At 38.4% G+C, this 23,342-nt stretch overlaps 1 protein-coding gene across 2 annotated transcripts in view; it reads left to right on the forward strand.

The window, feature by feature from the left end:
• The window catches only part of clcn2b (chloride channel, voltage-sensitive 2b), a 333,131-nt gene that overhangs the window by 73,601 nt on the left and 236,188 nt on the right, over positions 1 to 23,342 (forward strand). For both annotated transcript variants that reach the window (XM_062067936.1, XM_062067937.1), the window contains exon 2: positions 2,572 to 2,722. In XM_062067936.1, the coding sequence (XP_061923920.1) occupies positions 2,572 to 2,722 (151 nt within the window). The remainder of the gene's footprint in view (positions 1 to 2,571; positions 2,723 to 23,342) is intronic.

The raw sequence follows: 23,342 nt of genomic DNA on the forward strand, positions 1-23,342 counted from the left end.
TGAGGCTTAACGTGTTACACACTGGAAGCAAGCAATGAGCAGACATGCTAATAGATAAGCTAACCCCTAAGCTAGCGCAAAACAACACCAATAAATAAGTGCTTAGTAAAGTTTAAGAACTCTAGATGGCAGCAACTTTGTTGGTCGGTCCGCATTGCTACGGTCAGTACATGTCACAAATTGTTGGTGTCGGTACCAAAGTTAGTATATAATTGATACTGATTAAGTCTATTTTAATTTTCTCAAAACAATTGTTTCAGTCTTTTTGTTAACATTTTCAAACTCAAGGGGTAATTCCTTGTGCACATGAGGACTTTGAGGGCAAAAACTAAAATATTTAAATGAGTAATAGTAGTTGTTGCTCAAACAGTTGTTTGCAATTAAAGGGAATAACAAATTAGTTTTGATAGTGTTAATATTGTTGTCAATAACACTCACTATTATTGAACTGTCAATAACGTTCACTATAAACACATTGAAAAAATGTGGGTTAATATAATGCAAACGCCGTTTCCATATGAGTTGGGAAATTGTGTTAGATGTAAATATAAACGGAATACAATGATTTGCAAATCATTTTCAATCCATATTCAGTTGAATATGCTACAAAGACAACATATTTGATGTTCAAACTGATAAACTTTTTTTTTTTTGCAAATAATCATTAACTTTAGGATTTGATGCCAGCAATATGTGACAAAGAATTTGGGAAAGGTGGCAATAAATACTGATAAAGTTGAGGAATGCTCATCAAACACTTATTTGGAACATCCCACAGGTGAACAGGCAAATTGGGAACAGGTGGGTGCCATGATTGGGTATAAAAGTAGATTCCATGAAATGCTCAGTCGTTCACAAACAAGGATGGGGCGACGGTCACCACTTTGTCAACAAATGTGTGAGCAAATTGTTGAACAGTTTAAGAAAAACCTTTCTCAACCAGCTATTGCAAAGAATTTAGGGATTTGACCAGCTACGGTTCGTAATATCATCAAAGGGTTCAGAGAATCTGGAGAAATCACTGCACGTAAGCAGCTAAGCCCGTGACCTTCGATCCCTCAGGCTGTACTGCATCAACAAGCGACATCAGTGTGTAAAGGATATCACCACATGGGCTCAGGAACACTTCAGAAACTCACTGTCAGTCACTACAGTTGGTCGCTACATCTGTAAGTGCAAGTTAAAACTCTCCTATGCAAGGCGAAAACCGTTTATCAACAACACCCAGAAACGCCGTCGGCTTCGCTGGGCCTGAGCTCATCTAAGATGGACTGATCCGAAGTGGAAAAGTGTTCTGTGGTCTGACGCGTCCACATTTCAAATTGTTTTTGGAAACTGTGGACGTCGTGTCCTCCGGATCAAGCAAGAATGGGAAAGAATTCCACCTGAGAAGCTTAAAAAATGTGTCTCCTCAGTTCCCAAACGTTTACTAAGTGTTGTTAAAAGGAAAGGCCATGTAACACAGTGGTGAACATGCCCTTTCCCAACTACTTTGGCACGTGTTGCAGCCATGAAATTCTAAGTTAATTATTATTTGCCAAAAAAAAATAAAGTTTGAGTTTGAACATCAAATATGTTGTCTTTGTAGTGCATTCAATTGAATATGGGTTGAAAATGATTTGCAAATCATTGTATTCCGTTTATATTTACATCTAACACAATTTCCCAACTCCTATGGAAACGGGGTTTGTACATGTGATTGGTATTGGTATTGGCCAATTTTACTCATTGATGATCAGTATCAGCATCATCAACACACAACCCTGATCGAAACATCCCTAATTAAGATAGTCATGACGATGCAGCTGACGAGTAATCTGGATGAATCCTTCCAAGAGTGCATGAAGAATAGACTAAAATCCTTATATTGTCTGGACAGGTTGGACTCCAGGGGGTTGAATTTGAAGGGAAAAGTTCTTAGTTAAAATTTTAAATATATCTCGTGTGGCAACTTCTCTAAAACCTTGTTTAAGGACCATCAGTCAAGTTGTGATTTTGCAGCAATGATTTAGGAAAGCATTTCTGTTGAATTAGTTCCACAAATGAATGTAAACATTTATATGAAACACAACGACAAGAAAACATTCTCATTTGTGGTCTGTCAAAATGGTTAATTTCTATTTTTTGTCAAAGCTCAGCACATTTCATGCTACTGAAATCAGACTCTGTGACCTTATTTGACCAGTCGAGGTAGGGTTTGACTATCCAGCAGTGTCCCTTTTCCTGCCCACCAGCATTTAGGAAACAGTGGTGCCCTATACTACTCAACTTCCTGACACTTGCACTGCTGACTTAATGACTTTTGCACTGTGTGTTTTCAAAAACAGTGCGCAATTTGAGGCTGATAATGATTATGTGTGGATTTACTGGCCTGTACGCTGACCTTTGAACCCCAGATAAGGCATTGTCGCTAATGGTCCACTGTAATCAGCTCTTATTTATGGTTATTTGCTAATATAGATACAATAACAGTCCTTGACCGTATTATTAGGTTGTTGGGACTTTTTCAAAATGAGAACTTGTATATACCATAACCTTTTTTTTTTTTTTTTTACAACATGATTTTTCTAGATGTATGGGCGTTACACCCAGGAGCTGGGGGTGTACGCTAAAGAAGAAGCAGCTCGGCTGAGGGAGAGTGGACAGAGGCGATCGGTCAGTGAGCGAAGTCGGAACTTGGACCTGCTGGAATACAACAAAGGACGCTGTGCCAAGTGTCGCAGTAAGTGTTACAAAGCTGGGTACTTACAGGGAGTTAAAAACATACTATCGCTGTTTCTCTAATGTTGCAACTGGAAGTCCCTAAAAATTCTGAGTTGCTTCACAAAAGCGAAATTGTCAGAAAATCAATAAGACTGAGACAAAAGCCCCAGATATTAAGCACCACATTTACTTTACATCGACACATAATTCCTGTTCAGGTTCATATTCTTGTGTCCACAAGCAAAAATAATATAATATTCCGGTATATAAATGTTAATTAACATTTTCCAAATATTGTTGGTAATATCGTCATAACCTCAGGCATATTCTATTTTTTTGCTGAAAAGCTAAACCCAGAAAACAAAATGCTTTACTTTTTGTTTTATTTTATTACCTTAGTGGTTTTGTGCCAAATTTTGAGCTTGGCGGTCCCTGTGTTTTGATATTTTTGTGTACACCTTAATTGATTCCAAACGGTGCTTGTCACTTGTTAAAACAGCTCATCAAACAAAACCGAAATCATCATCAGGGACTTAAGAGCTGCGGAAGCTAGCTGTCCAATCAGCTAAACGGACTCAATAAGTTTATGCTGACGTTTTGGTGTATCTGCGAATCTGAAACAATACAAAAAGGATGTCATTGTAAGCTGATAATACTAACACAGACATCTGTACACGTGTTAGCATGTTCGCTAATACTAACAACACTGGCTTGATTACATTACGATAGCACATACAAATATGCATGAAAACACTCCTACAGACATCACACAGGGGACAGTTTAGTAAGTATGAATAGTTTTAGTTATATTCTAAAACTTACACACTTTGATTGGAGCGATGAATAAAGAATCCTTTCGAGCAGAAACGCTATGGACGGTTTTACTTTCGGTTCAAGGCACAAAACAAGAAGTACATATTCAGCAGCACCTGCAGTAAGCGAACTCATCCAAAAGATGGGACTGTGTCTTGGTCGGTGTTTTACAAAAAACATTTGTTGTATACAAAACATTTTGGCCGATAGGGAAGAAAAATCCATAAATTAGCCACACTGTTTTATAAGCTGCTTATAGTCCAGAAAATACCGTAGTTCTCCTTGTTTTTGTACAGTATTAAAAATGTATGGAAAATTGTTGTAACCAGGAAACATTGTAAAAATGCAAGGCCTTAAAACAAAGACTGCCTTTAATAATTTCGGTCCACTTAAAGCAGTGGTATCAAACGTATGGCACGAGGTCCGGATCAGGCCCGCGAACATGTTTTAACAGGACCGCGGGATGAGTTTGCTAAGTATAAAAATTTGCCAAATTTTTTTTATGAAACTGCTGTTCTAAATGTGTCCACTATATGTCACAATAGCAGTTCTTTGTATCTTTGTAGATGATGCTACATATGTATAAAAAAATAAACCACATGATGTTAGTGCACCAGTCAAGGAAAATGAGCAAACTACTTAAATAACAACCTGTAATTTGATTTTGATATTTTTTTATCGTGATAGATTGAAAATTAATACCAATGAGTTGACTGATGAACATTATCACATAATGTATTCAGAAAGTATAAATGACGACAAATAAAGACATTATGATTTGTACATTTTCAGAATGTGCTTGTTTTGTTTTTAAACAAAAAAAACAATCAAGACAAGTTATTTTTAAGTTATCATGCAGTGATTTTACCAGTCCGGCCCACTTGGGAGTAGATTTTTCTCCATGTGGCCCCCGATCTAAAATGAGTTTGACACCCATGACTTAAAGGCCTACTGAAACCCACTACTACCGACCACGCAGTCTGATAGTTTATATATCAATGATGAAATCTTAACATTGCAACACATGCCAATACGGCCGGGTTAATTTATCAAGTGCAATTTTAAATTTCCCGCCACACTTCCGGTTGAAAACGTCTATGTATGATGACGTATGCGCGTGACGTCAATGGTTGGTACGGAAGTATTCGGACCCATTGAATCCAATACAAAACGCTCTGTTTTCATCCCAAAATTCCACAGTATTCTGGACATCTGTGTTGGTGAATCTTTTGCAATTTGTTTAATGAACAATGGAGACTGCAAAGAAGAAAGCTGTAGGTGCGATCGGTGTATTAGCGGCGGACTACAGCAACACAACCAGGAGGACTTTGAGATGGATAGCAGACGCGCTACCGTGAGTACAGCTTTGGCTTCCAAACATTTGATCGCTTGCCCGTACGTGCGTGTCGCTATGTGCATGTCACGTACGTAACTTTGGGGAAATATATGTTGTCTGATGGCGGCCGATGTGTCGTCGAAAGCTACAACGCCCGCCGCCGCCGTCCCGTAGCTAAGTTAGCTTCAATGGCGTCGTTAGCAACAGCATTGTTAAGCTTCGCCAAGCTGGAAATTATTAACCGCATATTTACATGTCCATGGTTTAATAGTATTGTTGATCTTCTGTCTATCCTTCCAGTCAGGGGTTTATTTATTTTGTTTCTATCTGCATTTGAGCCCGATGCTATCACGTTAGCTCCGTAGCTAAAGAGCTTTGCCGATGTATTGTCGTGGAGATAAAAGTCACTGTGAATGTCCATTTCGCGTTCTCGACTCATTTTCAAGAGGATATAGTATCCGAGGTGGTTTAAAATACAAATCCGTAATCCACAATAGAAAAAGGAGAAAGTATGGAATCCAAAGAACCCTTGTACCTAAGTTACGGTCAGAATGAAAAAAGATACGTCCTGCACTGTAGTCATTCACTCTCACTTTCCTCATCCACAAATCTTTCATCCTCGCTCAAATTAATGGGGTAATCGTCGCTTTCTCGGTCCGAATCGCTCTTGCTGCATTGAAAACAATAGGAAAATGTGAGGAGTCCTTCCTCCTGTGACGTCACGCTCCTTCCGGTATAGGCAAGGCTTTTTTTTTATCAGCGACCAAAAGTTGCGACCTTTATCGTCGATGTTCTCTACTAAATCCTTTCAGCAAAAATATGGCAATATCGCAAAATGATCAAGTATGACACATAGAATGAATATGCTATCCCCGTTTAAATAAAAAAAATTCATTTCAGTAGGCCTTTAAAGTGAAATTGGAGTTTACTGCGGCTCGCCTAATCTCTAACATGATCTCTAAGGTGTCGCAGCTCAATGGTTGGGGTCTACTACTTTAAAGGTTATTTTATCTGATAGTTTCTAAAGGAATCCCATCATTTTATTCTTATCGGAAACTTTGCAACTTTATTGGACGATATTGTGATAATCTTGAGCACGCTGATCCATTTCCCCCGATCTTATTAATGCAGTCATGTTGCATCATTTTAACCAAACAGCATGGACACATACACACCAGTTGTTCTTTGCTGGCTAAATTGTTTGATGGTGTTAGTTTGCTGCTTAATTAATTGAATTGTGTCCATAAAGATCCCACAAAGAAAGCGACACGACGATTCCTTCCTTTTAAAAATAATTCTACAAGCGTTATTACATGCACAACTTAAAAGACTGTGTATTCTGCCCCAAGCCAGACTTGATGTCTTTTTCAAGAACGCCTTCAAATCTCATCACACTCATTGTACAAGACTTATTTCCTGTGTCCCTCTGAAGCTGCCTTTAACTGTAATTGTGGCGCCCTCCCTTGTTGAGAAACTCAATGCACATATCATCACATTGACCATGTTATGGTGTGGATATCTGTGTGTCCTAACTACTCTCATCAAATGACAAACATTTGCTGTATTTCTATGACAGGGATTCAGTCGGCTTTCATTTTTCCACTTTAAATTGACCGGCACACCAATATGCCATCAATACAGTAAATAAAACATCTGACACACAATGCACACAGACCAAATCATTCCATTCAGCTATCTGATATACTGTCACTTGAACTCATTAATTATTTAAAAGCTATCCATTCACTGTTGCCTAATGAAGCTAAACCAGCAGCAGCATTAACACCTTTATAGTCTGCACCGGATGACCCCTCAGGAGCATCACTTAAAGGGGTCCTGTTTTGCAAAACCAACTTTTCCTACCTATTGTTACCTGTTGTGTATTTGGGATCTGCAAAATTTAAAATGAAATTGTGGAGGCATTGCAGAGATATTTCTAAAAATGTTTTGCCTTCCTCCATACTTGAGGGAAACGAGCCATTTGGAATTTGCCCATTTGGTGACGTCAGCGGATCATATATTAGTAAAAATATACCCAAATGGCTTTGCGCAGGTCCACAATTGTAGCCAACAAGCTCGATCCTATTTTGGGGCAGACTGGCTCGTACATGCACATGCATCCTCCGCTGTTTCTATGTCTAATACAAAGTAGCGTATAGTTCAAACTTTTGTCTGCCAGGTAGACTCGCTATGGAAGCGCTTCAAACCAAAACAAAGATGGCGGGTTTAAGACACTCAAAATGGGGGCACGTAAATAAGACTGTCCACAAAACGGCGCATCCTAAAGAGACGGTCAGAAAGCAGCTTAAACGGTCTGTAAAACATAATTTATACCACATTTTGACCAAAGAAGCACCATTACATGTTATGTAAATCACAAGGAAGTGTTTTAAATGTAGAAAAAAATCATACTATGCCCTTTAAACAAAATGTCAATAGTGTATGTTTGTGTTCTTTGTTACAATTACTATGTGTAATGTAAGAGTACAGTTTCATAGCAACATCAAGCTAACATATGCTTAAAGAGGATACAAAAATACTGATATATGACTGTATACATCTTTTTACTGTATCCATTGAATGTGGTTGCCCATGTTATTTTACCAGCTGACCAGTAGGGTGCAGCATTGAGCTACAGCACACATCCAGTCACTGGCTGAGAAGAAAAAGTAAACTTTGCTTTCTTTCACTTTTGCTGTTTAATTTCACTGTCAGGCAGCATGCAAAGGCTTTGCCTCACTATTCAGGGTGCAATTGTTTAACATTTTCCAATCATTGTCTATTATTTTAGTGTCCTATAATCCAGATGGAGTTGCATCATTCACTCATCCACTCATTAGCTTATTTTCTCTTCCCCTCGTCCTCATTATGGTCACTGGTAAGATGGCGTCTATACCAGCTGAATGTTTGTGTGTCTATACATAACTATGCCATTGACTGACAATTATTAATATCATAAACACTTAATTACTTTTGTAATTACTGGTAAATATTAGGCATCACTCACATAAATACTGTATTAAATGTTGTTCAGACTTGTCAGAACCGTTTAATTTTGCCTGTTATAATATATCTGGGGATGAGCTCAAGTATATGTCACGTATTCTAACCAATTTATTCTGGTACGTTCTGCCACATATCAGACAGGTAGGCTTTTATTTATTTATTCAATCAATCAATCAATGTTTATTTATATAGCCCTAAATCACAAGTGTCTCAAAGGGCTGTACAAGCCACAACGACATCCTCGGTACAGAGCCCACATACGGGCAAGGAAAACTCACCCCGGTGGGACGTCAATGTGAATGACTATGAGAAACCTTGGAGAGGACCGCATATGTGGGTAACCCCCCCCCCCCCCCTCTGGGGGAGACCGAAAGCAATGGATGTCGAGTGGGTCTGACATAATATTGTGAAAGTCCAACACATCAGCGAAAGTCCAGTCCATAGTGGGGCCAGCAGGAACCATCCCGAGTGGAGACGGGTCAGCAGCGTAGAGATTTATTCATATGCTTTAAAACAAAAATGGACTTGTTTCAGTTTCTGTAGCATGAATTTGTCTCCTTGTTGGTGTAAATATGTCCCCACTCCTTCCAGCAATGTAATGCCGCTGAGGGTTATTCCATTAGTCCTCCATGCAGATTGGCACATGTGTAGAAAGCTCTCTTCGTTAGTTAATGAAAGTATATAATTTCTATTCAAGAGGGATCTGGTGTATGTTTGCATGGTCTACATGTGTTATTCCGCAAAATTGTATAGATTTTTTTGTAATCTTTTTTTTTTAAAATGCTGGTTTTAACCAAATTATTTTTATTTTTTTAGTATATGTAAATGTAATGAGTGGCACTATAGTAAATACCGCATCTACAAAAATGACAATCTTTACTCACACACGGTTGCCAAACCAAACACAACCGCTACACCATCAGTGTCCAAAGTGCAGTCGGGGCCAATTTGCGCCAAAATTACGACTTACACCACACTTTTTTCTTTTTTTTTTTAAACTGCCCGCGACTTATTCTACTGACAAAATCAACCGATCATTAATCATAATATCTTAACATATTAGAACAATATTGCATCAGAAGGTTGGTCTTCAACTGGGTAAGAAGCTACTTAACTAATAGCGAACACACATCTACTGCTTTAAATATATCTTGTGTAGGGTTGTACGGTATACCGGTATTAGTATAGTACCGCGATACTAATGAATCATATTCGGTACTATACCGCCTCTAAAAGTTGTCACGTCGTGTCATGCAGACGAGCGTGTTCGTGGCAGTGCACAATCACGTAGTACTTACAAACAGACACAGTGTGTAGACAGAAAAGGGAGAACAGACAAATTTTGGCTTAAGAACTAAAGATAAAGGTGAGGTTATAACACTGAAACGCCCTCAGGAAGAGGTGCTTTAAGACATTGTTAGCTAGCTAGCTAGCAAGCGGCTAGTATCTATTCGCAGTGGTGTATCTACTTCTACATCACTAATCCTTGTCTCCATGGAGACAATTATAGTACATTTATTTCAAGTATCATCCCTGTAGGACGAGTGATAACTGTTCATGCGCCTCTACATACCTTAGCACATCAGAGTCGCAATATTGGGTGTGTTATAAATGATTTATAATCGGCAAAGTCAAGACATGATTTCACTATGTCTGATCATCAACCGTCTACTATCTTAACTTTGAACACACTATACACAAGTGAATGAATACTTAGTCAACAGCCATACATGTCACACTAAGGGTGACCATATGAACAACGCCAACACTGTCCTAAATATGTGCCATATAGTGAAACCACACTAAACAACGACAAACACAATTTGGGAGAATATTTGCACCGCAGCACAACATAAACACTACAGAACAAATTCCCAGAATTCCCTGCAGCACCAACTCTTCCGGGACGCTACAATATAAACAAACGCCATTGGTGGATCTACACCTAACATCCACTGTAATGATACCAAGTTCAGGAGCGTATCTAGTCGAATCTACTATGATTACATCAATATTTTTTAGCATCACACAATCTTATTTCGTTTAAAAAAAAAAATGATATAATGTTTATAACCTCAGGAAATATGTCCCTGGACACATGAGTACTTTGAATATGACCAATGTATGATCCTGTAACGACTTGGTATCAGATTGATACCTAAATTTGTGGTATCATCCAAAACTAATGTAAAGTATGAAATAACAGAAAAATAAGTGATTATTACATTTAACAGAAGTGTAGATAGAACATGTTAAAAGAGAAAGTAAGCAGATATATCGCGATGTGACAAGTGATGATTATTATCGATTAGCAAATGTTCAAAAATCTATTATTTTCCATTACCGCAAAAACAAAACAAACGGAAGAAAAGGTCCTGGACAATTTTAGTGGCCAAACCCTGTTGTTTTGTCAACCGGGATGTTGTTAATGATGAGGAGCTGGTTAATTAAAAATTGTTTTATTGCCAAACTGGCTACTGTCGTCCATTGCTCATTTTTGGTTTTTGTTGTTTTACTTTTGTAGCTATATGTAGATATGGCACCGCTGAAGTGGCAGCTGGTTGCATCGATTGATTGATTGATTGATTGAGACTTTTATTAGTAGATTGCACAGTTCAGTACATATTCCGTACAATTGACCACTAAATGGTAACACCCGAATAAGTTTTTCAACTTGTTTAAGTCGGGGTCCACGTAAATCAATTCATGGTAATCAGCTTGGTGCTCTTAAAATGTAGTTAATGTCCTTTGTTTTCTTTGATGTATCCTTTTTGTTTTAATTTCTTTATTTACCTTATTTTATTGTTTACTTTTTGTATCTGCACTGAAACTGCGTAATTTCATCATTGTGGGATAAATAAAGTCTATCCTATCCTTCAACCACACCAAAGCAGCAACAAAAACTCTCTCTTTTTTTCTACACAATCAAGCATCCTCTTTCATCCACTGTTGTTGTTAAGAACTGGTCAAAGGGGGGGACCCCGGGATGCAGAGATGAGAGACAAGTTTGAAATAGAAAAAGGAATACATTTAATAAGTCCAAAAAGTGTAACCAAAAGCGATGGGGCAGAAGTGCACACCATGAATACTAACAAAACAGGTTCCTCAGTGGTTGGCAGGAGGAAACAAGCCAGGGCACACCAAGCACCGCGTAAAGTATTTGTTGCCTCAAGGAGGCTAGGGAACAAACACAAAGGAGTTAGAAATAACAGGACAAGGGAAAGCAATGTACCATGAGGCGAAGTAGGCGCATGCACGTGCGGCGTACGGGAAACAATGACCAGCAAGGTCAAGCTGTAGGTGACGAGCCTAAATACTGGCGGGCTAATTGCGAGCAGGTGTGTCACCAGGTCCGCCCGTCGCCGAGGACGAATCACTAAAACACAGGTGCAGACAAAAAGAAGGCAGGAACACACTAAAACACAACAGTTGTGGTTGAGCCATTGAGACGTTCACAGCCACAGAAACAGTCGGTCACATTCAACACTGGACATAACTGTCTGGTTTCTACAGTATTGAATGAATGAATGAATGAATTTATTTATTCCGGCAGACAGACATATATAGCAACACTTCATTACTCTTTGTAATTTGACAGACATGCAACAGCACCCACCGAAAAGGGATACGGGAAAAAAGCAAGAATGCTTATCCATGTCCCGCCCCTAATTTACAATCAACTTATATGTTGGTTATTAAAGCCAAGTTTCAACAGCAGATTTAAAGGATACATGACAATTTCAGAACAACAATAACATATGCTGGAAAACACTTCGTCAATAGCTTTGAGCGACCATGAGATTAGCTCCATCTTGCCTGGGTATCTTTCGTCTTCTGAAGCCTTGTCTGGTGTGTTATGTCCCTTATTCCACAGTGAGTTCTTTTGCACCTGTGTCCCACAGTTGAGATAGTCCAAACAACTAGTCATGTTTTTGATAGTTTCCCCAACAACAGATTTTTTACCGCAAGGTTGAACACTCTTAGGCCAGAAAACCGTTTAATTTCTCCGCTCACATCGTCCCACAGTTTCACCCCCGCTATAGATAACGTTTAAGCCTTGAATGTGGAATTTACTATGTTTGAATTTCTGGACACCCCTTAGTTCAGGTGGACCATCTCTGAGTGAAAACCAACTCTTTGCAGGTAGAGCACTTTGAGGCCATAAACATAACTTGAAGGCTACTGTATTGGATTATATCATGTAGTTTTAAGGAAATTACTCATTATGAACAGATCAATGGTATGAGCTCTGTATGGGGCATTGTGTATTAAACATACAGAAGGCAAAAAGCTGATTTTTACGTAAAACAAGCTATTTCTAAATAACTTTATTTTATCAGTCTTTTTTTTAATTATTGATGAATAAGCCGAATAAACTATTGGTTTTGTATATAGTGACACAATTTTGATTAAAATAAGTCTTGAATAATAATTGGAAGAAACAACAACATTTTAAGAGGGTCCCTTTGTCATACGAGGTTTCTTTACATTTCATAGTTTGGCATATTTTAAGCCACATTGCATTGATAATTGTGTAAATAAATATTTAAATTAAAATGAAATTATCTAAGTGGCCTCCACATCCTGTGATAGTGTTTTTCAACCACTGTGCCGCGGCCTAGTGTGCCGTGAGATACAGTCTGGTGTGCCGTGGGAGATTATCTAATTTCACCTATTTTGGGTTTAAAATATTTTTTGCAAACCAGTAATTATAGTCTGCAAATTATGTGTTGAGTGTCGGTGCTGTCTAGAGCTCGGCAGAGTAACCGTGTAATACTCTTCCATATCAGTAAGTGGCAGCTAGTAGCTAATTGCTTTGTAAATGTCGGAAACAGCGGGAGGCAGTGTGCAGGTAAAAAGGTGTCTAATGCTTAAACCAAAAATAATCAAAAGGTGAGTGCCCCTAAGAAAAAGCATTGAAGCTTAGGCAAGGCTATGCGGAACGAAACTAAAACTGAACTGGCTACAAAGTAAACAAAAACAGAATGCTGGACGACCGCAAAGACTTACTGTGGAGCAAAGACGGCGTCCACAATGTACATCCGAACATGACATGACAATCAAAAATGTCCCCACAAAGAAGGATAAAAACAACTGAAATATTCTTGAGTACTAAAACAAAGTAGATGCGGGTAATATCGCTCAAAGGAAGACATAAAACTGCTACAGGAAAATACCAAAACAAGAGGAAAAAGCCACCAAAATAGGAGCGCAAGACAACAACTAATACACTACACACAGGAAAACAGCAAAAAACTCAAAATACATCACGGCGTGATGTGACAGGTGGTGACATTACACCTACTTTGAGACAAGAGCTATAGTGATGCATGGTTGGTTATGGTTTAAAGTCATATCCAACAATTGCGACAACGACTTTTTACTGTCAACTGAGTTTCCGATTTTAATGATTTCTGCTGGTGGTGTGCCTCTGGATTTTTTCAACGCAAAAAATGTGCCTTGGCTTAAAAAAAGGTTGAAAAACACTGCTGTAATATATAGTGTACATACCTGTGGTGTGCACTGTTCGCCTAGTCCAGTTCTCTTTTCCTTTGTTTCTTTGTCTCCTAAATCAAATATATCTTGTGTTGAAACATTAATCCATGCCGCCAAATCGTCTTTGATAATACTCAAGTGCATGTTTCTCTTTCTACTTTTATCTATCAATGTTTTTGTATAAAATGGGTGGGAGTGTTGTCTCTGGTGCACATGTAAGTATGTGTGTATCCCTTCTGGGTTGCTGGGAGCCCATGTGGGGACTTGTGACATCAGTCGTTAAACTGAGTGACAGCAGCCTGAAGCCTGACAGTTGTATACACACATACAGTCGCGTACACACACCAAGGTGATTACATATGTTTTAGTTTCTTCACCACTTGTCCTCATGAGGGTCATGGAGCCCTTCTGACCTGATTTTGGGCGACAAGCGGGGCCCGCACAGGACTGATCTCCACTCAATGACAGGGCACATATACACAAACAAGTCATGTACCAATATGTATTTTGATACTTTTCAAAAGTAAAGGGGACCATAAAAATGTTTTTGTTGTTGTTGGCTTCTTTTTTTTAACAGAAATCTTATGATACATTAAACATGTTTCTCATTGCACTCAAAGAACAATTTTAGAAGATCAAAAATAAATTCAAAAGGCACTAAATTTACAGTTTTTTTCTTAATGCACTCAAAGAACGAATTTACATACAAATATGTTTACATAGCTAGGATTAGGTTGGAATAGAATAGAAAGCTTTATTAACGTTGTATTAAATGCTTCATGATTTATGGTTGCCACTCTTGGTCTGTGTTTTGAGACAAATACAATCATTAGTAAACACTCAAAACAATACTTTTATAAAACACACAAATTGTAGGGCTTTGTTACGAAATTCCATCAATTCACTTGAATTAGTTTGTTTACGTTGGAGATTTTTTCTCTACTAATAATTAAGAAGGTATGTGGCACCCAGTATATATATGGCACAAGAGGGGAGCTGGTTAACTACCTTTTTACCTGTCACTCTTTAAACACCTTGTACAGGTCTTGATGCTTGTCCTTTAAATGTTTACCCAAATTTGAAGTATTGCCACCTTTGACAAGGCATGTTTTAAAGCACCGCTTTCGTGTTTTTAGCTTCAGCACCTCCATGTTGCGCTTCGTGACCCTCTTCATCAACCTTGCTGTTTCCGCTTGTTTGTGTTCTTTGTGTTAACTCATTCAACATGCTCTTTGGCTCTTATTACCAGAAACGTCACTGCGGTGCGCCAACATGCACACAAAAAAATAATGTACTAGTCTTTTTCCAAGGCAGTGTAGTATCTTATTTTCATTATTTAGTACCAATTTCAAATCTACCATTCATAAGTAAAATAATTGAGAAAGTTGTCCTCCAACAACTAAATCACTTCTTGGCTTCTACTGGCTGCCGCAACAACTTCCAGTCAGGATTTCGACCTCTTCATAGCAGAGAGACGGCCCTTCTTAAAGTCATAAATGACATCCGTCTAAACACAGACTCTGGCAAAACTTCAGTATTAATGCTATTGGACCTCAGTGCTTCATTTGACACTGTCGACCACTCAATACTTTTGGACAGGTTGGAAAACTGGGTGGGGATCTCAGGCACAGTTTCAAGCTGGTTCAAGTCATATCTACAAGATAGGAACTATTTTGTTTCCATTGGTGACTTTGTATCAGAACCAACCAACGTAACGTGTGGAGTCCCCCAAGGTTCAATCTTGGGGCCCACTTTATTTAACATCTATATGCTCCCACTAGGACAGGAGTCGGCAACCCGCGGCTCTAGAGCCGCATGCGGCTCTTTAGCGCCGCCCTAGTGGCTCTCTGGAGCTTTTTTAAAAATGTATGAAAAATGGAAAAAGATGAGGGGAAAAAAAAAGTTTTTGTTTTAATATGGTTTCCGTAGGAGGACAAACATGACGCAAACCTCCCTAATTGTTATAAAGCACACTGTTTATGTTAAACATGCTTCACTGATTTGAGTATTTGGCGAGTGCCGTTTTGTCCTACTCAATTTGGCGGTCCTTGAACTCACCGTAGTTTGTTTACAAGTATAACTTTCTCCGACTTTCTAGGACGTGTTTTATGCCACTTCTTTTTCTGTCTCATTTTGTCCACCAAACTTTTAACGTTGTGCGTGAAGGCACAAAGGTGAGTTTTGTTGATGTTATTGACTTGTGTGTAGTGCTAATCAGACATATTTGGTCACTGAATGACTGCAAGCTAATCGATGCTAACATGCTATTTAGGTTAGCTATATGTACATATTGCATCATTGTGCCTCATTTGTAGCTATATTTGAGCTCATTTAGTTTCCTTTAAGTCCTCTTAATTCAATTTATATCTCATGACACACTATCTGTATGTAATATGGCTTTTAATTTGTTGCGGCTCCAGACAGATTTGTTTTTGTATTTTTGGTCCAATATGGCTCTTTCAACATTTTAGGTTGCCGACCCCTGCACTAGGACAAATCATGCAAAATAATATTGACCATCATTGCTATGCCGATGACACCCAAACCTATGTAGCGCTATCACCAAATGACTATCGCCCCATAAATCTTCTGTGCCAGTGCATTGAGCAAGTCAAACACTGGATGTGCCAAAATTTCCTACAACTAAATGAAGATAAAACTGAGATAATTGTTTTTGGTGCTAAAAAAGAAAGGTTTAAAGTTCTCCAACACCTTCAATCACTGTCCCTGAAAACCTCAAATAAAGCCAGAAATCTTGGGGTTATTTTAGATTCTGATTTACATTTCGACAGTCACATCAAATCAGTAACAAAATCGGCCTACTATCACCTCAAAAATGTAAAAAGACTTAGAGGGCTCATGTCAGCTCAAGACTTTGAAAAACTTGTACATGCCTTTATTACCAGTAGGCTAGACTGTTGTAATGGTCTCCTTGCAGGTCTTCCCAAAAAAACTGTCAGGCAGCTACAGCTTGTTCAGAACGCTGCTGCTAGAGTTCTAACAAAGACCAAAAAATGTGAGCACATTACACCAATTCTTAAATCCTTACATTGGCTCCCTGTACATCAGAGAATTGATTTCAAAATCCTCCTGCTCACATATAAATCACTACATGGTCTAGGGCCCAAGTATATCACTGATATGCTCCCACTATATAAGCCCTCTAGATCACTAAGATCTTCTGAGACCAATCTGTTAGCGGTTCCCAGAGTAAACTCAAATCAAGGGAGAGCATCATTCAGTCACTATGCAACAAATAGCTGGAATAAACTTCCTGAAGATGTCAGACTCTCCCCAACTCTGACTACTTTTAAAACTAGACTGAAGACTTTTATGTTCACCTTAGCTTTCAGCTAAATCTTTTAATCTTTTAACGTCCACACTGTTTTTATTTTTATTGTCTGCATTTTGATTTTGCTTTTATTTTCTTTCATTTCACTTTGTTGTCTGTGAAGCACTTTGAGTCTGCCTTGTGTATGAAAAGCGCTATACAAATAAAGTTGCCTTGCCTTGCCTTGCCTAGTACCGCGGTACTTTGGTAGTATCGTTATACCGTACAACATGAATACAAACAAGCATTCATACTCACATACACACCTGTGGACAATTTGGAGTCCCCACTTAGGCTAACATAAATGGCCAAAGTACCTGGAGGAAACAGTTTTATTTGGGTACTCTGGGCTTTATTCTCATGCAAAGCACAGGAAACTCCATACAGAGATGTTCGAGTAGAGATTCGAACCCCCTTTTTTGTGACTCACTGACTGCTAACTAATGTTTTCATTTTCTCTGTTTCCTTTCCTACTTTACTGGTCGTCTTCTCCTTCTCTGTCCACCTACACCAGTACACACACATTGGCGCACAAGCACATCGTTTCGCATCAACGAGTGTGATGTCAGCAGGAGCTCAGTGTGGCGCCTGATGTTGCTATGGTGACAGGCAGGCGCCTAGCGACTAACGTTTGCTCTTTCTTCATGATTTTTCTTCTTTCATCTTCTCCTTTCTTCCAGTCATTTGTTTCTCATAATCGCCAAAAAAATACTTTTTTCCGCACGTGCATGCCCTCTCCTCATGTTTTTTTCCCTTCGTCCCTATTCTCAGCCTATGTATCCTTATACCCTCCATTGGAATTGGAAACGCTGTACAGTGGAACCCGCTTAAAAGGGTCATATTATGGTTTTTTTCTACATTTAAAGCACTTTTTTGTGGTCTACATGGTGGTTCTTTGGTCAAAATGTTGCATAGATTATGTTTTACAGACCATCTTCAAGTCCCTTCAGGATGCGCCGTTTTGTGGGCGGTCTTATTTACATGTCTCCAGTTTGACTGCGTCTGCTCCCCACCAGCCATGTTGTAGTTTTCCGCGCGTTCATTTGGAGTCTACTGACAGATAACAATTAGAACTGTATACTACTCTGTATCATAAATGGCAACAGTGGAGGATGCAAGTGCATGTACAAGCCAGTCTGCCCCACAACATAAGGATGGAGAAAATGAAGGAACTTATTGACTACAACGTCAGACTACAATGGCGGACTCGTGCAAACCTTTTTGGGAAAAAAACATCACAAATTGGCAAATTTGTTTGGCAAAGTATAAAGGAAGGCATGATTTTTTTATAAGTATCTTCGCAATGCCTCCATGGTGTGATTTAAAATATGTGGGACTTATGCAGATCCAAAATACACAAAAACAGGTTCCAATTAGGGCTGGACGATTACGGCAAAAATAATAATCACGATTATTTTGGTTGACATTGTAATTACAATTATTTACACAATTATTCCTTAATTTAACAACATGAGTATTTATTGCACCACCAAAACTCAACTTAAGATATGGTTTAAAATAAACCTGGATATAAATTAGTAACAAATAAACCACAACAAATAAAATATTAGTAGTAACAATACATTTAAATGACAATAGCAATATAAAAAACAATACAATTCAGTTTCTCCGTTTTGTTTTTAATTCCGTTTTTTTACCTTTTACCCTTATTTCACCATCATAGAGTGTGTGCTTTTAATACAAAGTTAATTATTTAACTTTATTTAAATCCTCACATTTATTGGTGCAAAGCATAATAATTTTGCTAATGTATCAATAAACGCATTAAGTACATTATGCTTGTGCAAGGTTGTTTTTTGAAAAAAAAAATTTTGTAAGCACAGTCAGACCGGATGTGGTGCACCGCACTATTATTGTGAAAGGGAGGGGAGTGTTTAGTGCTCTTGTTCTCAGCTTGACAAGTAAAGAGGCTGTTGAGGATTTAAAAAAAAAAAAAAGAGCCTCTTAAGTTGCGGCCACTTTTTGTAAATTGATGCTACATTGATGTCGTTCACAACAACACAAGCAGACACCATGTGTTGTGGGTGTATGGATAGTTATTGCTAGCTTTAGCTTTCTATTTTAGTCGCTGTTTCAAGTGACCGTCTCGACATTGTTAAAGTTCAGGACAAAGCGATTGAGTGTTTCTGGGATAAATGAGCGCTGTGTCAAATAAAAAGTAGCAACAATGGCGACATCCCAAACTTCTAGTAGACGTGCTATTTTTTTCACTCATTCGCTGATCATCTGTTTTAACTGTCACAAGCTCCGGAATTGTCTTTTGTTTTTTCGGTTATATTTTCATGATCGTGAGAAGCCATAATCGAAATTGAAATTAAAATTCCAAATTCTTCAGCCCTCTACCAATAGATAAGAAAAGTTGTTTTTTTGTAATCGGTCCCCTCCTGCTTAATAAGAAATTATTACTTTGAAAAAGTAGTTCTATACTTGTGAGTGTTGATGACACAGCTTTGCAACAGTTGATATTCTAGTTTCAAGCATGTTTTACTCAATATAGGTCATAAAATCTCAGCAACAAGCTGTAATATCTTACTGAGATAATTTAGGACCAAAAAACTTAATACAAGTACGTTTGTAAAACACTCTAACATAAAATCTGCTTAGTGAGAAAAATTATCTTATCAGACAGAAAATAAGCAAATATGAGATATTTAATCTTACTTAGATTTCAGTTTTTGCAGTGTTATAGTCTGGAAAATACGGTAGTCACAGAGCATACAACTATAAATTGGCTCAGACCGATGCATGCGGTAGTTATTACAGTTGTTTTTTTTACTACTGACTGTGCTGCCACTGTGATATTAAGACATTTTATTATTAAGAAGTAACTCAATTCAATTCTCTCTCTGTGTCAAAACTTGATTCTAAAACATATGTGTGGTCACAAGTAACAATGCCACCATGGATGAGCTAGAAATAGCTCGGCATCAAAAGCCCAGAAGTTGTTGTGCTTTCTAGGACTTGTAGCAATTAATACTAGACTTCATGGCACTTTACACTACAAGTCCTACATTGTCACTGCTTACATCAGTGGCATCAGGGGTTCTAATGCCCTTGCTTTGATCTTTGTTCTAAAATTGACAAGTAAAAGTTTTATTTATAAAGATTCATAGCTGAGCTGAGAGGTGTCCATGAGAATATTTGCATTGACTTTGAATAAATTATAATTCATGTGAAGCCGTTGACCTGTGTGTTTGTGTTGGTAGAACATTATGTCCCAATGTCAGTCAAACAGATACGCAACCATAGCTTTCTCATTTCTGAGCAGGGAAAGCTGGATTTCAATTTAATATATCAGAGAGACGCTGATCAATATTTGGTCCCATGCCATCTGTGTTTGTGCGCGTTTTTGTGTGTGTTAATCTTGGACTGTTGTTGTCAAGTGTTTCACTTTAATGCGTCTGGCACTGTTCCTATGCGAGTCAGCATAGAGAGAATTCTCAATCCACAGTGTTGGCTCTGGCATTGATTTTTGTAATACAACGACGTCAGGCTGTGCCAAGATGCACCCATAGCAGTACTTGCCATGAAGATTAAGTCAGTGACGTCATTTACTCATGTCCCAAGGCTCCGACAGGGGCCCCGGTTGTAATTCTGTTTCATAGCAAGTGTGGTGCACAAGTGGTCATGAAAGATGACATTTTGGGTAATTTTTTGGTTAGAAATAGTATACCGGAGGTATTAAATTCAAAGTTAACTACATCCAGTGTAATAATGTATTCAGAGGTCCTGAAAGTCATGATTAATAGCATGTATTGTACTTTTATTATAATCGTCTATAATTCATACCCTCCAGGATTGTCACAATTGTAACTATTAAAGTAAATTTAGTAGTGCTGCCATTAGAAACAATTTTTTTAAAACTTTCAACTAATTTTTCAAAAAGTGGACTAATCTAAACGGCTTATAAAAAAAAAAAAATAGATACTGTATTTTCCACGGTTTAGAGCACACCAGTATTTAAGCCACACCTACCAAATCTTAGAAGAAATCAATATTTTTACATATTTTAACTGCACCGGGACTATAAGCCGCAGATATAACAGGACAAAAGATTTGGTAAATGTTTATATACATACCTTAATTGTTTCCAAACGGTGCCTGTCACACAGCAGTAAAACGGATGATCAAACAAAACAGAAGTCATCTTCATGGACCCACTAGGTGCGGAAGCTGGCTCTTCAATCAGCTAAACAGACTCAATAACTCCACTGTGACGTTTTGGTGAATGTACGCAACTGAAACAATACAAAAAGAATGCTATTGTAAGTTAATAATACTAACACAGACACTTGTAAATGTGTTAGCATATTCGCTAATTTTAACGTCGCTAGCTTGATTACACAACGATAGCACGTACAAATATGCACGAAAACACTCCTACAGACATCACACATGGGACGGTTTATTAAGTATGAACTGTTTTAGTCATATTTTAAGACTTACAATTGCTTGGGGTGATGAAGAATCTTTTCGAGCAGAAACGCTGTGGACAGTTATACTTCTGGTCAAAGGCCCAAAAGAGAGTGCACTTTCAACCTGCAGTACTCGTCCAAAAGATGGCGCCATAGCTCAAAGATTAACACACCTTTTCAGTTTTTCTGTTGGGGTAATATGAAAATGATTTGTTGAATACAAAACAATATGGCCATTCGCAAAGAAAAATCTATCAATTAGCTGCACCATTTCATAAGCAGCAGAGTCCAAAGCGTTGGAAAAAAGTAGGGCCTTTCCTCTGGAAAATACGGTATGTTTAAAACTTTATTCACTCTGCCTAATAATGAATTGCGCTAAATGCAGGCAGGCCATAGCTATGCTCTCCGTTTATTTACTTTTGCGTGCATGGCAGGGTTAAGAATAGATGGGACTCTGACTTCTAGGGTACCTCACGATATGATAGGGGATATATGGCTAACGGTGACGATAATATCTCAATATTGTGTTGCTGTGATAGGGAGAAACAAAAGAATAATGTCATAATTCCTATTTTGCAGCATAATTTAACCAGTGTACAGACAGCAATATTGCGAAAAACAAAACAAAACAATGACACTGTTTCTGTGCAACAAAACTGTGAGCAGGATTTGTTTTTAGATGTTTGACAGTGAGACAATTTTACACTCATGTAGAAAATGCGACATGTATGTCTCTCAACTTGATCAACAACATTCAGTCTAGATTCATGGGGGATGGAGATAATGCAAATTAAGGCAATTGGGGCGGCGTAGCTCGGTTGGTAGAGCGGCCGTGCCTGCAACTTGAGGGTTGCAGGTCGATTCCCGCTTCCGCCATCCTAGTCATTGCCGTTGTGTCCTTGGGCAAGACACTTTACCCACCCACTCCCAGTGCCACCCACACTGGTTTAAATGTAACTTAGATATTGGGTATATGTAAAGCGCTTTGAGTCACTAGAGAAAAGCGCTATATAAATATAATTCACTTCACTTCAATTCTGTCACATTTATAGGATAGCATATGATAGACTTTGATTTATTCCACAATGTGGAAATATGTGGTTGCAGTGCAGATGTTTACATACAGTAACAAAAGTAAAAAAAAACAGAATGAAAAACTACAACTTGTAATGATTAGTTCATAGGAAGCTACTTTTCTTTGGCTGCTATTTTATTCAGTGTTGGACAGGATGCAACTTGCAGTGCTTTTATTGTGAAGGTCGGGAGGGGTGTTTGCTTTGGAGATCTTGACTACTGTAATGTGTGACAAGGAGACAAAGTTGAGTGTCAAAGTGTCTCTCAAATTCTTGGCTGGCGTCCTTCCATAATGTTGGGATTTACCAATGTCGACGGCCATCTTTATAAGACCCTCTGTTACAGTAATGTGACAATTATTGATTTATTTCATGCTCATGGTAATTCTCACAGAAGTGCACTTTGCTTTCTCTTTATGGGGATGCCTCTCTTGTACACACTAGCGCTGCGGTGCAGATGAGCGCTAATGGAGGCTAGAGCCATTTTTTTTACCATGATGTTTAAGAGACATAAAAGCTGTGAAATAAAAAGTACTTTCACAGAAGTTGTACTCTATCAAAGCATTGATCAATATACGTACCGTTCTTGCACAGTTAGCTCATTATTTTCATTTTCTGTGTTGCATCACTTCCTTGTTGAATCACAGATGCTGCAGAGTTGGTGCAAGTGCAGACAATCAACAAAAATTACAGCAAAGGACTGTAGAAAAAGACACCGTTTACGGGAATAAACCGTTTTGAAAAGTACATATTATTGTGGTCAAAAATAAAAGGGAAACAGGGGAAAAACTTTTGGCAAGGCAAGAAAAACACATAATAATCAATCAATCAATCATCAATCAAAGTTTACTTATATAGCCCTTAATCACAAATGTCTCAAAGGGCTTCACACGCCACAACGACATCCTCTGCTCAGATCCCACATTAAGGCAAGAAAAAACTCAACCCAATGGGGAAAATGAGAAACCTTGGAAGGGACTGCAGATGTGGGCATCGCCCTTAGGTGACCGTGCAATGGATGCCGAGTGGGTACAGTTAACCTGAGTGTCCAGTTCATAGTGAGGCTAGCAGGGGTTCCTCCTGTATGTAGACAAATCAGCAGCGCAGAGATGTCACCAACTGATGCATAGAGCAGTGGTCCATCCCAG

The sequence above is a fragment of the Entelurus aequoreus genome, linkage group LG13 (genome assembly GCF_033978785.1).
Source record: "Entelurus aequoreus isolate RoL-2023_Sb linkage group LG13, RoL_Eaeq_v1.1, whole genome shotgun sequence".
NCBI lineage: Eukaryota > Metazoa > Chordata > Actinopteri > Syngnathiformes > Syngnathidae > Entelurus > Entelurus aequoreus.